General features: G+C 49.4%; 1 protein-coding gene across 3 annotated transcripts in view; it reads right to left on the bottom strand.

Annotated features, from left to right (window-relative positions):
* Window positions 1-3,276: 3,276 nt before the first annotated feature.
* Window positions 3,277-15,823, bottom strand: part of LOC140390582 (uncharacterized) — a 90,061-nt gene continuing 77,514 nt past the window's right edge. For all 3 annotated transcript variants that reach the window (XM_072475783.1, XM_072475782.1, XM_072475781.1), the window contains 2 exons: window positions 9,843-9,935; window positions 3,277-3,663 (listed from right to left, as the gene is read on the bottom strand). In XM_072475783.1, coding sequence (XP_072331884.1) covers window positions 9,862-9,935 — 74 coding nt within the window. In that variant the 3' untranslated portion in view covers window positions 3,277-3,663; window positions 9,843-9,861. The remainder of the gene's footprint in view (window positions 3,664-9,842; window positions 9,936-15,823) is intronic.

The raw sequence follows: 15,823 nt of genomic DNA on the forward strand, positions 1-15,823 counted from the left end.
CCCACTGTAATACACTGTGCTTCACTGTGCAGAGTGACCCCACTGTAATTCACTGTGCAGTGTGACCCCACTGTAATTCACTGTGCAGAGTGACCCCACTGTAATTCACTGTGCAGTGACCCCACTGTAATTCACTGTGCAGTGACCCCACTATAATTCACTGTGCAGTGACCCCACTGTAATTCACTGTGCAGTGACCCCACTGTAATTCACTGTGCAGAGTGACCCCACTGTAATTCACTGTGCAGAGTGACCCCACTGTAATTCACTGTGCAGAGTGACCCCACTGTAATTCACTGTGCGGTGACCCCACTGTAATTCACTGTGCAGAGTGACCCCACTGTAATTCTCTGTGCGGTGACCCCACTGTAATTCACTGTGCAGTGACATCACTGTAATTCACTGTGCAGAGTGACCTCACTGTAAATCACTTTGCAGATTGACCCCACTGTAATTCACTGTGCAGTGACCCCACTGTAATTCACTGTGCAGTGACCCCACTGTAATTCACTGTGCAGAGTGACCCAACTGTATTTCACTGTGGGGTGACCCCACTGTAATTCATTGTGCAGAGTGACCCCACTGTATTCACTGTGCAGAGTGACCCCACTGTAATTCACTGTGCAGAGTGATCCCACTGTAATTCACTGTGCAGTGACCCCACTGTAATTCACTGTGCAGAGTGACCCCACTGTAATTCACTGTGCAGAGTGACCCCGCTGTAATTCACTGTGTGGAGTGACCCCGCTGTAATTCACTGTGCAGTGACCCCACTGTAATTCACTGTGCAGAGTGACCCCACTGTAATTCACTGTGCAGAGTGACCCCGCTGTAATTCACTGCGCAGAGTGACCCCACTGTAAGTCACTGCGTAGAGTGACCCCACTGTAAGTCACTGTGCAGAGTGACCCCACTGTAATTCTCTGTGCAGAGTGACCCCACTGTAAGTCACTGTGCAGAGTGACCCCACTGTAATTCTCTGTGCAGATTGACCCCACTGTAATTCACTGTGCAGAGTGACCCCACTGTAATTCTCTGTGCGGTGACCCCACTGTAATTCACTGTGCAGTGACATCACTGTAATTCACTGTGCAGAGTGACCTCACTGTAAATCACTTTGCAGATTGACCCCACTGTAATTCACTGTGCAGTGACCCCACTGTAATTCACTGTGCAGTGACCCCACTGTAATTCACTGTGCAGAGTGACCCCACTGTATTTCACTGTGGGGTGACCCCACTGTAATTCATTGTGCAGAGTGACCCCACTGTATTCACTTTGCAGAGTGACCCCACTGTAATTCACTGTGCAGAGTGATCCCACTGTAATTCACTGTGCAGAGTGACCCCACTGTAATTCACTGTGCAGAGTGACCCCGCTGTAATTCACTGTGTGGAGTGACCCCGCTGTAATTCACTGTGCAGTGACCCCACTGTAATTCACTGTGCAGAGTGACCCCACTGTAATTCACTGTGCAGAGTGACCCCGCTGTAATTCACTGCGCAGAGTGACCCCACTGTAAGTCACTGCGCAGAGTGACCCCACTGTAAGTCACTGTGCAGAGTGACCCCACTGTAATTCTCTGTGCAGAGTGACCCCACTGTAAGTCACTGTGCAGAGTGACCCCACTGTAATTCTCTGTGCAGAGTGACCCCACTGTAATTCACTGTGCAGAGTGACCCCACTGTAATTCACTGTGCAGAGTGACCCCACTGTAATTCACTGTGCAGAGTGACCCCACTGTAATTCACTGTGCAGAGTGACCCCACTGTAATTCACTGTGCAGTGACCCTACTGTAATTCACTGTGCAGAGTGACCCCACTGTAATTCACTGTGCAGAGTGACCCCACTGTAATTCTCTGTGCAGAGTGACCCCACTGTAATTCACTGTGCAGAGTGACCCCACTGTAATTCACTGTGCAGTGTGACCCCACTGTAATTCACTGTGCAGAGTGACCCCACTGTAATTCACTGTGCAGTGACCCCACTGTAATTCACTGTGCAGAGTGACCCCGCTGTAATTCACTGTGCAGTGACCCCACTGTAATTCACTGTGCAGAGTGACCCCGCTGTAATTCACTGTGCAGAGTGACCCCGCTGTAATTCACTGTGCAGTGACCCCACTGTAATTCACTGTGCAGAGTGACCCCGCTGTAATTCACTGTGCAGTGACCCCACTGTAATTCACTGTGCAGAGTGACCCCGCTGTAATTCACTGTGCAGTGACCCCACTGTAATTCACTGTGCAGAGTGACCCCGCTGTAATTCACTGTGTAGAGTGACCCCACTGTAATTCACTGTCCAGAGTGACCCCACTGTAATTCACTGTGCAGAGTGACCCCACTGTAATTCACTGTGCAGTGACCCCACTGTAATTCACTGTGCAGAGTGACCCCGCTGTAATTCACTGTGCAGTGACCCCACTGTAATTCACTGTGCAGAGTGACCCCGCTGTAATTCACTGTGTAGAGTGACCCCACTGTAATTCACTGTCCAGAGTGACCCCACTGTAATTCACTGTGCAGAGTGACCCCACTGTAATTCACTGTGCAGAGTGACCCCACTGTAATTCACTGTGCAGAGTGACCACACTGTAATTCACTGTGTAGAGTGACCCCACTGTAATTCACTGTCCAGAGTGACCCCGCTGTAATTCACTGTGCAGTGTGACCCCGCTGTAATTCACTGTGCAGTGACCCCACTGTAATTCACTGTGCAGAGTGACCCCACTGTAATTCACTGTGCGGAGTGACCCCGCTGTAATTCACTGTGCGGAGTGACCCCACTGTAATTCACTGTGCGGAGTGACCCCACTGTAATTCACTGTGCAGAGTGACCCCACTGTAATTCACTGCGCAGAGTGACCCCACTGTAATTCACTGTGCAGAGTGACCCCGCTGTAATTCACTGTGCAGTGTGACCCCGCTGTAATTCACTGTGCAGTGACCCCACTGTAATTCACTGTGCAGTGACCCCACTGTTATCAGTTCCTTCACCATTTGTATTTTGTGGAAGTGATAGTTTAGTGATTTTGAATAAAGATTGAAGCTGCATTGATCCATTTCCAGGTTGTCTTCTGCAGGGATTCAGTTTGTCGATGCCGGTACGAGTGCTGCTTCCTTGACCAGAATGTGTTGTGCCGGGACCGTGTTGCCTGGGCCAGCATGGCAAGGTGAATACTGATCCTCCATCACCGAGCCAGCATGGGGCTATCTAAATGTGGATCATTCCCTCTTGCTATTGGTGTGAAGGAATTCTAATTCTTATCAGCCTGACTGAGTTAATTTTACATTTTATTATAATCCACATTAATAAAGTGAGCGAATGTGACCAATCACAATTAGTCCTGTCAATTCTCAGCATCGGGAGGTGTCCCTCGGTAAACAGTCCTACCTTTAAATCAGAAACGATCCATCGAGGGCCATAGGGGTCTCTCGATTGGCAAGGGATAATTGTTCCGAATGTTCAACAATCAGTTCACTTTCGATTCAAACTGTTACAGGAGGAGGTTTTATCCACAGGCGGATGTTCTGTACAGTTTATTACAGCTCCTGTAATTAACCTTTGTTTAAATGCATCATTCTGTGTCAAAGAAAGCTCTGACAGGGGAGAGATCGTCAGACACGAGGGCCGGGAGCTACTTCCAGCTCCGATTAAACTGTCTGTAAAACAAGACAAAGGCAGGGGTCAGTTACACATATAACATAACGCTCTGGTACTGCACTGTGTGATATAACATTACACTCTGGTACCGCACTGTGTGATATAACATAACGCTCTGGTACTGCACTGTGTGATATAACCTTACACTCTGGTACCGCACTGTGTGATATAACATTACACTCTGGTACCGCACTGTGTGATATAACATTACACTCTGGTACCGCACTGTGTGATATAACATTACACTCTGGTACCGCACTGTGTGATATAACATTACACTCTGATACTGCACTGTGTGATATAACATTACACTCTGGTACCGCACTGTGTGATATAACATTACACTCTGGTACCGCACTGTGTGATATAACATTACACTCTGGCACTGCACTGTGTGATATAACATTACACTCTGGTACCGCACTGTGTGCTGTAACATTACACTCTGGTACCGCACTGTGTGATATAACATTACACTCTGGTACCGCACTGTGTGATATAACATTACACTCTGGTACCGCACTGCGTGATATAACATTACACTCTGGTACTGCACTGTGAGATATAACATTACACTCTGGTACCGCACTGTGTGATATAACATTACACTCTGGTACCGCACTGTGTGATATAACATTACACTCTGATACTGCACTGTGTGATATAACATTACACTCTGGTACCGCACTGTGTGATATAACATTACACTCTGGTACAGCACTGTGTGATATAACATTACACTCTGGCACTGCACTGTGTGATATAACATTACACTCTGGTACCGCACTGTGTGATATAACATTACACTCTGGTACTGCACTGTGTGATATAACATTACACTCTCTGTACCGCACTGTGTGATATAACATTACACTCTGGTACCGCACTATGTGATATAACATTACACTCTGGGACTGCACTGTGTGATATAACATTACACTCTGGTACCACACTGTGTGATATAACATTACACTCTGGTACCGCACTATGTGATATAACATTACACTCTGGTACTGCACTGTGTGATATAACATTACACTCTGGCACCGCACTGTGTGATATAACATTACACTCTGGTACCGCACTGCGTGATATAACATTACACTCTGGTACCGCACTGTGTGATATAACATTACACTCTGGTACTGCACTGTGTGATATAACATTACACTCTGGTACAGCACTGTGTGATATAACATTACACTCTGGTACCGCACTGTGTGCTGTAACATTACACTCTGGTACCGCACTGAGTGATATAACATTACACACTGGTACCGCACTGTGTGATATAACATTACTCTCTGGTACCGCACTGTGTGCTGTAACATTACACTCTGGTACCGCACTGTGTGATATAACATTACACTCTGGTACCGAACTGTGTGATATAACATTACACTCTGGTACTGCACTGAGTGATATAACATTACACACTGGTACCGCACTGTGTGATATAACATTACACTCTGGTACCGCACTGTGTGCTGTAACATTACACTCTGGTACCGCACTGTGTGATATAACATTACACTCTGGTCCCCCCCTATTTGCTGTAACATTACACTCTGGTACCGCACTGCGTGATATAACATTACACTCTGGTACCGAACTGTGTGATATAACATTACACTCTGGTACCGCACTGTGTGATATAACATTACACTCTGGTACCGCACTGTGTGCTGTAACATTACACTCTGGTACCGCACTGTGTGATATAACCTTACACTCTTGTACCGCACTGTGTGATATAACATTACACTCTGGTACCGCACTGTGTGATGTAACATTACACTCTGGTACCGCACTGTGTGATATAACATTACACTCTGGTACCGCACTGAGTGATATAACATTACACTCTGGCACTGCACTGTGTGATATAACATTACACTCTGGTACCGCACTGTGTGATATAACATTACACTCTGGTACCGCACTGCGTGATATAACATTACACTCTGGTACCGCACTGTGTGATATAACATTACACTCTGGTACTGCACTGTGTGATATAACATTACACTCTGGTACAGCACTGTGTGATATAACATTACACTCTGGTACCGCACTGTGTGATATAACATTACTCTCTGGTACCGCACTGTGTGCTGTAACATTACACTCTGGTACCGCACTGTGTGATATAACATTACACTCTGGTACCGCACTGTGTGCTGTAACATTACACTCTGGTACCGCACTGCGTGATATAACATTACACTCTGGTACCGAACTGTGTGATATAACATTACACTCTGGTACTGCACTGAGTGATATAACATTACACTCTGGTACTGCCCTGTGTGATATAACATTACACTCTGGTACCGCACTGTGTGATATAACATTACACACTGGTACCGCACTGTGTGATATAACATTACACTCTGGTACCGCACTGTGTGATATAACATTACACTCTGGTACCGCACTGTGTGATATAACATTACACTCTGGTACCGCACTGTGTGATATAACATTACACACTGGTACCGCACTGTGTGATATAACATTACACTCTGGTACCGCACTGTGTGCTGTAACATTACACTCTGGTACCGCACTGTGTGATATAACATTACACTCTGGTACCGCACTGTGTGCTGTAACATTACACTCTGGTACCGCACTGCGTGATATAACATTACACTCTGGTACCGAACTGTGTGATATAACATTACACTCTGGTACCGCACTGTGTGCTGTAACATTACACTCTGGTACCGCACTGTGTGATATAACCTTACACTCTTGTACCGCACTGTGTGATATAACATTACACTCTGGTACCGCACTGTGTGATGTAACATTACACTCTGGTACCGCACTGTGTGATATAACATTACACTCTGGTACCGCGCTGTGTGATATAACATTACACTCTGGTACCGCACTATGTGATATAACATTACACTCTGGTACCGCACTGTGTGCTGTAACATTACACACTGGTACCACACTGTGTGATATAACATTACACTCTGGTACCGCACTGTGTGATATAACATTACACTCTGGTACCGCACTGTGTGATATAACATTACACTCTGGTACCGCACTGTGTGATATAACATTACACTCTGGTACCGCACTGTGTGATATAACATTCCACACTGGTACCGCACTGTGTGATATAACATTACACTCTGGTATCGCACTGTGTGATATAACATTACACTCTGGTACCGCACTGTGTGATATAACCTTACACTCTTGTACCGCACTGTGTGATATAACATTACACTCTGGTACCGCACTGTGTGATGTAACATTACACTCTGGTACCGCACTGTGTGATATAACATTACACTCTGGTACCGCACTGTGTGATATAACATTACACTCTGGTACCGCACTGTGTGATGTAACATTACACTCTGGTACCGCACTGTGTGATATAACATTACACTCTGGTACCGCAGTGTGTGATATAACATTACACTCTGGTACCGGACTGTGTGCTGTAACATTACACTCTGGTACCGCACTGTGTGATGTAACATTACACTCTGGTACCGCACTGTGTGATATAACATTACACTCTGGTACCGCACTGAGTGATATAACATTACACTCTGGCACTGCACTGTGTGATATAACATTACACTCTGGTACCGCACTGTGTGATATAACATTACACTCTGGTACCGCACTGCGTGATATAACATTACACTCTGGTACCGCACTGTGTGATATAACATTACACTCTGGTACTGCACTGTGTGATATAACATTACACTCTGGTACAGCACTGTGTGATATAACATTACACTCTGGTACCGCACTGTGTGATATAACATTCCACACTGGTACCGCACTGTGTGATATAACATTACACTCTGGTATCGCACTGTGTGATATAACCTTACACTCTTGTACCGCACTGTGTGATATAACATTACACTCTGGTACCGCACTGTGTGATATAACATTACACTCTGGTACCGCACTGTGTGATATAACATTACACTCTGGTACCGCACTGTGTGATGTAACATTACACTCTGGTACCGCACCGTGTGATATAACATTACACTCTGGTACCGCACTGAGTGATATAACATTACACTCTGGTACCGCACTGTGTGATATAACATTACACTCTGGTACTGCACTGTGTGATATAACATTACACTCTGGTACCGCACTGTGTGATATAACCTTACACTCTGGTACCGCACTGTGTGATGTAACATTACACTCTGGTACCGCACTGTGTGATATAACATTACACTCTGGTACCGCACTGAGTGATATAACATTACACTCTGGTACCGCACTGTGTGATATAACATTACACTCTGGTACCGCAGTGTGTGATATAACATTACACTCTGGTACCGGACTGTGTGCTGTAACATTACACTCTGGTACCGCACTGTGTGATATAACATTACACTCTGGTACCGCACTGTGTGATATAACATTACACTCTGGTACTGCACTGTGTGATATAACATTACACTCTGGTACTGCACTGTGTGATATAACATTACACTCTGGTACCACACTGTGTGATATAACATTACACTCTGGTACCGCACTGTGTGATATAACATTACACTCTGGTACCGCACTGTGTGATATAACATTACAGTCTGGTACCGCAGTGTGTGATATAACATTACACTCTGGTACCGCACTGTGTGATATAACATTACACTCTGGTACCGCACTGTGTGATATAACATTACACTCTGGTACCGCACTGTGTGATATAACATTACACTCTGGTACCGCACTGTGTGCTGTAACATTACACTCTGGTACCGCACTGCGTGATATAACATTACACTCTGGTACCGAACTGTGTGATATAACATTACACTCTGGTACCGCACTGTGTGATATAACATTACACTCTGGTACCGCACTGTGTGCTGTAACATTACACTCTGGTACCGCACTGTGTGATATAACATTACACTCTGGTACCGCACTGTGTGATATAACATTACACTCTGGTACCGCACTGTGTGATGTAACATTACACTCTGATACCGCACTGTGTGATATAACATTACACTCTGGTACCGCACTGAGTGATATAACATTACACTCTGGTACCGCACTGTGTGATATAACATTACACTCTGGTACCGGACTGTGTGCTGTAACATTACACTCTGGTACCGGACTGTGTGCTGTAACATTACACTCTAGTCCCACCCCACTAGTCCCACCCCAGAAAAAATCATCCACATGCAGCACAAAAATGCCAGAAAGATTTCCTTTATAGTGCCCGTAAAACAATGCAGGATCTGCTTTCAACTGGCAACAGCCTAACTTTAACCAAACTGACCTTACCGAAAAATACCAGACTCATTTAATCCATATACACACTTGTTCCACTTCCAGAGTACCCCGTCTGTGTTAGCTCCTTCTTTAGGAGGACGGAGAAAAATGTCTCTCTGGAGCTCATGCCCCTGCAAAAAGGCAGCTTTTATATCTATAGATTTGCATTCCCATGCCTTTGTGGCTAATAGAGCCAAGAAGATCTTTAAAATAACCTTTCCTGCTGTAGGTGAATCTACCCTTAAATCCTGATCTTCTAAGTTTTCTTCAAATCCCCTTGCCACGAGCCTGGCCTTTGCCTTATAAGTTCCATCCGGAAGAACCTTTTCTGTGCAAATCCATCTGTGGGATAGAGCTTTTTGTCCCCTATCCGGTACTTCTGTGTATACCCCAAATTCACTCCAACTATGCAGTTCTTGCTGTTTAGCTTCTTTGATAACATTTTCATCTAATTTATTGGAAGCCACCAAAATCTCACGTGCATGTGGGCTTCTACTCCTATTAGTATTCGTAGCCTTACTCATGTTCCGAGATCTTGATAAACTACCATTTGTTAGACGTTTAGCTGCTGTTGTATAATTCTGCTCCTTTTCACCAACACCTTTATTTCACTTTCACAGATTCTGATCAAAACTCTATCATCACATCACCTGACACAAAGGCCACCTGAAGCCCCTTTACATATCAGTGTCAATTATTGGATACTTAACATAAACGAGACAACTAATTGGAATGTCTCTTAACCCATTCCTTAACACGCAGTGCTAACCATTGTGCCAGCCCCATACCTCACTAAACATGTCCAAAACCCAGACTGAGAATCGTTTTTGGTTGAATCGCGCCCTCCGTGGTTTAACTGTGCTGTCTAATACTGTACCTTGTAACAATGCACAAGCCTAGATTTGCAGTAAACGCTGTTGAGTTGCATGTCTTACAGCTTTCAGCTTCATTCGTATATCGACCTCTTGAACTGTAAAGGTAGAGACGGACAGAGAGTGAACACAGAGTCTGTCGGTGTATAAAAGCCTGAATATGTCAGGGGAGGAACTCACCACCTTCCCCATTGAGTAATAATAAAAATCGCTTATTGTCACAAGTAGGCTTCAAATGAGGTTGCTGTGAAAAGCCCCTAGTCGCCACATTCCGCCGCCTGTTCGGGGAGGCTGGTACGGGAATTGAACTGTGCTGCTGGCCTTGTTCTGCATCGCAAGCCAGCTGTTTAGCCCACTGTGCTAAACCAGCCCCTCCAGTAATGAGGTTCTCCTAGTGCGATACCCCCCCCCCACAACCCGGATACAGCTTCCCCCCAATCACCGACCCCCCCCCCCCCACCCCCGTTATCCCCTTTACTCTGTCCAGATTCCTCATGGTTTTAAATTCCTCTCTCAAATCTCCTCTCAAACGCTGACCCCCCTCTCCACCCTTTCTCTGTTTCTTCAGCTCCTCTCAGTAATCTGCATTCTCTGTGGTGTCTTCACATCCTTCCCAAGCTGTGGCACAAAGTGCTTCAGCAATAGCACAGGCAGCACGGTAGCACAGTGGCTAGCACTGCTACTTCACAGCTCCGGGGTCCCAGGTTCGATGCCCGGCTCGGGTCACTGTCTGTGCGGAGTCTGCACGTCCTCCCCGTGTCTGCGTGGGTTTCCTCCGGGTGCTCCGGTTTCCTCCCACAGTCCAAAGATGTGCGGGTTAGGTGGATTGGCCAGGATAAATTGCCCCTGGTGTCCAAAAAGATTAGGTTGGGTTACAGGGATAGGATGGAGGTGTGGGCTTGAGTAGGGTGCTCTTTCCAAGAGCTGGTGCTGACTCAATGGGCCGAATGGCCTCCTTCTGCACTGTGATGTGCAATCAATTGCACAAAGACTAAAGTTGGTACAGCTGTGGCTTTATTACAGTCAGATGCGTGGCCTCCTGCTGCAGCTGGCGAAATGGCAGGGCACTGGAGGTCGTGCATATTTATACAGTTCTCCCTGGGCGAAGCCAGCCGGCAGGAGCTACCGGCGAACCTGTAGTGCAGGTCCTACCTTACATCTCCTATTACAGTGGTTCACCACATTCACCCCCTGTTAAAAATGAGTTTGGCAGGTGTGACGTGAAACTATATACAATTAGTGGAATTATGTACAATGGTAGGGAAAGAAAAGTCCATGTTGACAGTCCGGAGTCCGTCAAAGGTTCAGCCGGTCCGGTGCTTTGGTGCTTCGTTGGGAGCGGCGTAACGGTGGCGGCGAAGTCGGTGCTGGCGGTGGTGGAGGTGGCACCGATGGTGGCAGTGCTGATGCTGGCCAGTCATCGGGGAACTCCGCGAGCGTGCAGAAGTCCTCTTCGTCCTCTTGTGCGGGAAGGGGGGAGGGGTTGGTCTGGTGGGGTCAATATTGGCGGCGCGGTGGGAGGTGGGGGGGGGGGGCGCATTGATGGGGGGGGGGGTGTTGGGGTGGAACCTGACGGTGCCAGGTCCCTGAGTGAGACAGTATCTTGGCGGCCGTCGGGGAACTCAACGAAGGCATACTGGGGGTTGGCGTGGAGCAGGTGAACCCTGTCCACCAAGGGGTCAGCCTTGTGGAGTCGGACATGCCTATGGAGAAGGACCGGACCTGGAGCAGCGAGCCAAGTCGGGAGCGACACATCAGATGTGGGCTTCCTGGGGAAGGTAAAAACACGTTCATGGGGTGTGTTATTAGTGGCGGTGCACAATAGTGACCGGATGAAGTGCAGAGCGTCAGGGAGGACCTCCTGCCAGCAAGAGGCTGGGAGGTTCCTGGACCGTAGGGCCAGCTGGACGGCCCTCCAAACCGTCCCATTCTCCCGTTCTACTTGCCCGTTTCCCCGGGGGTTGTAGCTGGTCGTCCTGCTGGAGGCTATACCCCTGCTGAGCAGGAACTGACGCAGCTCATCGCTCATGAATGAGGATCCCCTGTCACTGTGGATGTAGGCAGGGAAACCGAACAGAGCGAAGATGGTGCTGAGGGCCTTGATGACGGTGGCAGGCGTCATATTGGGGCATGGGATGGCGAAGGGAAATCTGGAGTACTCATCGACCACATTAAGAATGTACGAGTTGCGGTCGGTGGAGGGGAGGGGCCCTTTGAAATCCACGCTGAGGCGTTCAAAGGGGCGGGAAGCCTTCACCAGGCGCGCGCGGTCTGGCCGGTAGAAGTGCGGCTTGCACTCTGCACAGACCTGGCAGTCCCTGGTGACTGTCCTTACTTCCTCGACGGAGTCGGGCAGATTGCGAGCTTTGACCAGATGGTAAAATCGAGTAACCCCCCGGGTGACAAAGGCTGTCGTGTAGGGCCCGGAGTTGGTCCACTTGTGCGCTGGCACATGTACCTCGGGAGAGGGCGTCTGGGGGCTCGTTGAGTTTACCAGGGCGATACTTAATCTCGTAATTATAGGTGGAGAGCTCGATTCCCCACCGCAAGATTTTATCATTTTTGATCTTGCCCCGCAGTGTGTTATTGAACATGAAGGCTCCCGACCGTTGGTCCGTAAGGAGAGTGAATCTCTTACCGGCCAGGTAATGCCTCCAATGCCGCACCGCTTCAACGATAGCTTGGGCCTCCTTCTCGACGGATGAGTGTCGAATTTCAGAGGCATGAAGGGTGCGGGAAAAGAATGCCACGGGCCTGCCTGCCTGGTTTAGAGTGGCGGCAAGGGCGACGTCTGAAGCGTCGCTTTCTACTTCGAAAGGCAGTGACTCGTCCACTGCGCGCATCCCGGACTTGGCCATGTCTGCTCTGATGCTGGCGAAAGCATGTTGTGCCTCGGCCGTGAGAGGGAATTGGGTGGACTGAATGAGTGGGCGGGCCTTGTCCGCATAGTTTGGGACCCACTGAGCGTAGTAGGAAAAGAACCCCAGGCAGCGTTTGAGGGCCTTGGGGCAGTGGGGGAGGGGAAGTTCCCTGAGGGAGCGCATGCGGTCGGGGTCGGGCCCGAGAAGTCCGTTTTGGACTATATAGCCGAGAATGGCTAAGAATGTGTTCATGCTGAACACACACTTCTCTTTGTTGTAGGTCAGGTTGAGAAGAGTGGCAGTGCGGAGCAATTTATCGAGGTTAGCATCGTGGTCCTGCTGGTCATGGCTGCAGATGGTGACATTATCTAAGCACGGAAAGGTGGCCCACAAACCGTAGTGGTCGACCATTCGGTCCATTTCCCTTTGGAAGACCGAGACCCCATTTGTGACACCGAAAGGGACCCTAAGGAAGTGGTAGAGGCGACCGTCCACCTCGAAGGCAGTGTATGGCCGGTCCGACTTCCGGATGGGGAGCTGGTGGTAGGCGGATTTCAGGTCAATTGTTGAGAAGACCCGGTACTGTGCAATCTGATTGACCATATCAGATATGCGTGGGAGGGGGTACGCGTCGAGCTGCATGTACCAATTGATGGTCTGTCTGTAGTCCATGACCATCCTGTGTTTCTCCCCAGTTTTAACCACTATCACTTGGGCTCACCAGGGGCTGTTGCTGGCCTCGATAATACCTTCCGCTGGACTTCGAACCTGATGAAGGTCTTGTCCTGGGTGCTGTACTGTCTGCTCCTAGTGGCAACGGGCTTGCAATCCGCAGTTAGATTTGCAAAAAGGGAGGGGGGATCGACCTTGAGGGTCGCGAGGCCGCAAACGGTAAGGGGGGGGTAAGGGCCCGCCGAATTTGAGGGTGAGGCTCTGGAGGTTGCACTGGAAGTCCAGGCCCAACAGGAGTGCAGCGCAGAGATTAGGAAGGACATAGAGGCGGAAGTTACTAAATTCTACGCCCTGGACCGTGAGGGTGACTGTACAAAAGCCTCGGATCGGGACGGAGTGGGGTCCAGAGGGTAGGGAGATCCTTTGATTGGCAGGGTGTACCGCAAGGGAGCAGCACCTTAACGTATCTGGGTGAACAAAGCTTTTGGTGCTCCCGGAGTCCAGCAGGCACGAGGTCGTGTGGCCGTTGATTTTAACCGTCGTCAACGCGGTGGCCAGGTTGTGCGGGTGAGATTGGTCCAGCGTCATCGAAGCGAGCTGCGGGTAGCCATCAGGTGCTTCGGGTGCCGAGCGGGTGCGGTTCCGATGTCGAGATGTCCGGGGACCCTGTGGGGAACAAGATGGCGGCCCCCATGGTGCGCACATTCCGGGGTTGGGACAAGATGGCGACGCCCATGGTGCGCACATTGCGGGGTTGGGACAAGATGGCGACGCCCATGGTGCGCACATTGCGGGGTTGGGACAAGATGGCGACGCTCATTGGTCGGACATGGCCCCGGGAGGAGATAGCGGCTCTCATTGTGGGTTTGGCGTGGGGGAGGGGGCGGTAGCGGGCGCGATCGCAGCGACTGCGCGGGCCTGGCACACAGCCGCGAAGTGGCCCTTTTTACTGCAGGCTTTACAGACTGCAGTGCGGGCCGGGCAGTGTTGGCGGGGGTGCTTCTGCCGACCGCAGAAGTAGCAGCGGGGACCCCCGGGGTGCGCGGATCGGCGTGCGGCGCAGGCGTATTGGGAAGGCAGGGCCCCAGCTGAGGAGGTCGTCGGTGGGGTCCAGGAGGGGTAGGAAGGGGTAGAAGGGTGGGCAGCGCGGCGGGAGGGGTAAGACTGTACATTCGTCTCCGCTAGTTCGAGCGTGGTCCCTTCCAGTAATCGTTCTCGGATGCGGCCCGACGCAATCCCTGTCACGAAGGCATCGCGCATGAAGAGATTCGCGTGTTCGGCGGCCGTGACGGCCTGACAGTCACAGTCCCGGACGAGTCGAAATAGGGCCCGCCAGAAGTCTTCGATAAACCCACCAGGTAGTTGCGAGCGGGTGGCGAGTACATGCCTGGCGAAGAGCGTGTTTGCCTTCTGCGCATAGTGTTCTTTGAGGAGTTCCATTGCTTTTGTGTAATTCGTGGTGTCTTGGATCAACGGGAACACGCTGGAGCTCAGTCTGGAGTACAGGACGTTTATCTTCTGAGCCTCCGTTGGCGCGGGGTCCGCAGCGTTGATGTAGGCCTCAAAACAGGCTAGCCAGTGAGTAAAGTCTTTCCTGGCGTCGGGCGAGTGCGGATCCAGCTGCAGGCGATCGGGTTTGATTCGGATAAACATTCTGTGGAAAATCTGACTAATAAATTGATGCGCAATCAATTGCACAAAGACGCAGATTGGGTACAACTGTGGCTTTATTGCAGTCAGAGGCCTCCTGCTGCAGCTGGCGAAATGGCAGGGCACTGGAGGTCATGCATATTTACACAGTTCTCCCGGGCTACCGGCGAACCTGTAGTGCAGGTCCAACCTTACATCCCATAATACAGTGGTTCACCACACACTGTAAATTCTATGATGAACACTTCAGCCGAGGTCAAATCATTGTTTTTTCCCAGCGCTTCACCGAACTGTCAGTTCCGTCCTGAAGTAGTGTCTCGCCAAATGTAGAAATTTCAAAGCAGAAGTCAAACAGGAAATAGGAAGGCCAGAGTGTATGAGAAGAGCCTGGCAGTTAAGAAACGTTATAGAAACTGTCTGCATTGTTTATAAGACTCCTGCCTGTGTGTTTCTGTCCCTTTTTTAAAAATTAAGTTTTATTATTTTGGGTCCATGGACCCATGTGCCTTTAAACAGAAGTCGAAGTTAAAACAACCTGCATGCCAGGACACTGTGTTCCAAGTTCTGTATTTTGGAGAGGAGCAACCAGACTCTTTGGCACTGAGTGCATCTTAGGATGCAGCTTTGGAGGCCCATACCGGTGCCAAAGTGCGGCGTGAACTACTCCGGCGCTGGGCTGCCTGGAAGCTACGGAATTCTCCGCACTTCCGGGGGCTAGGCCCGCGCTGGAAGGGTTGGTGTCAGGCCAACCGCCAGCAGGGGGGTTTTTTTCTCCGCGCCGGCCATGGCCCCCGATGGCACAG

This window comes from Scyliorhinus torazame, chromosome 14, assembly GCF_047496885.1.
Source record: "Scyliorhinus torazame isolate Kashiwa2021f chromosome 14, sScyTor2.1, whole genome shotgun sequence".
Taxonomy (NCBI): Eukaryota; Metazoa; Chordata; class Chondrichthyes; order Carcharhiniformes; family Scyliorhinidae; genus Scyliorhinus; species Scyliorhinus torazame.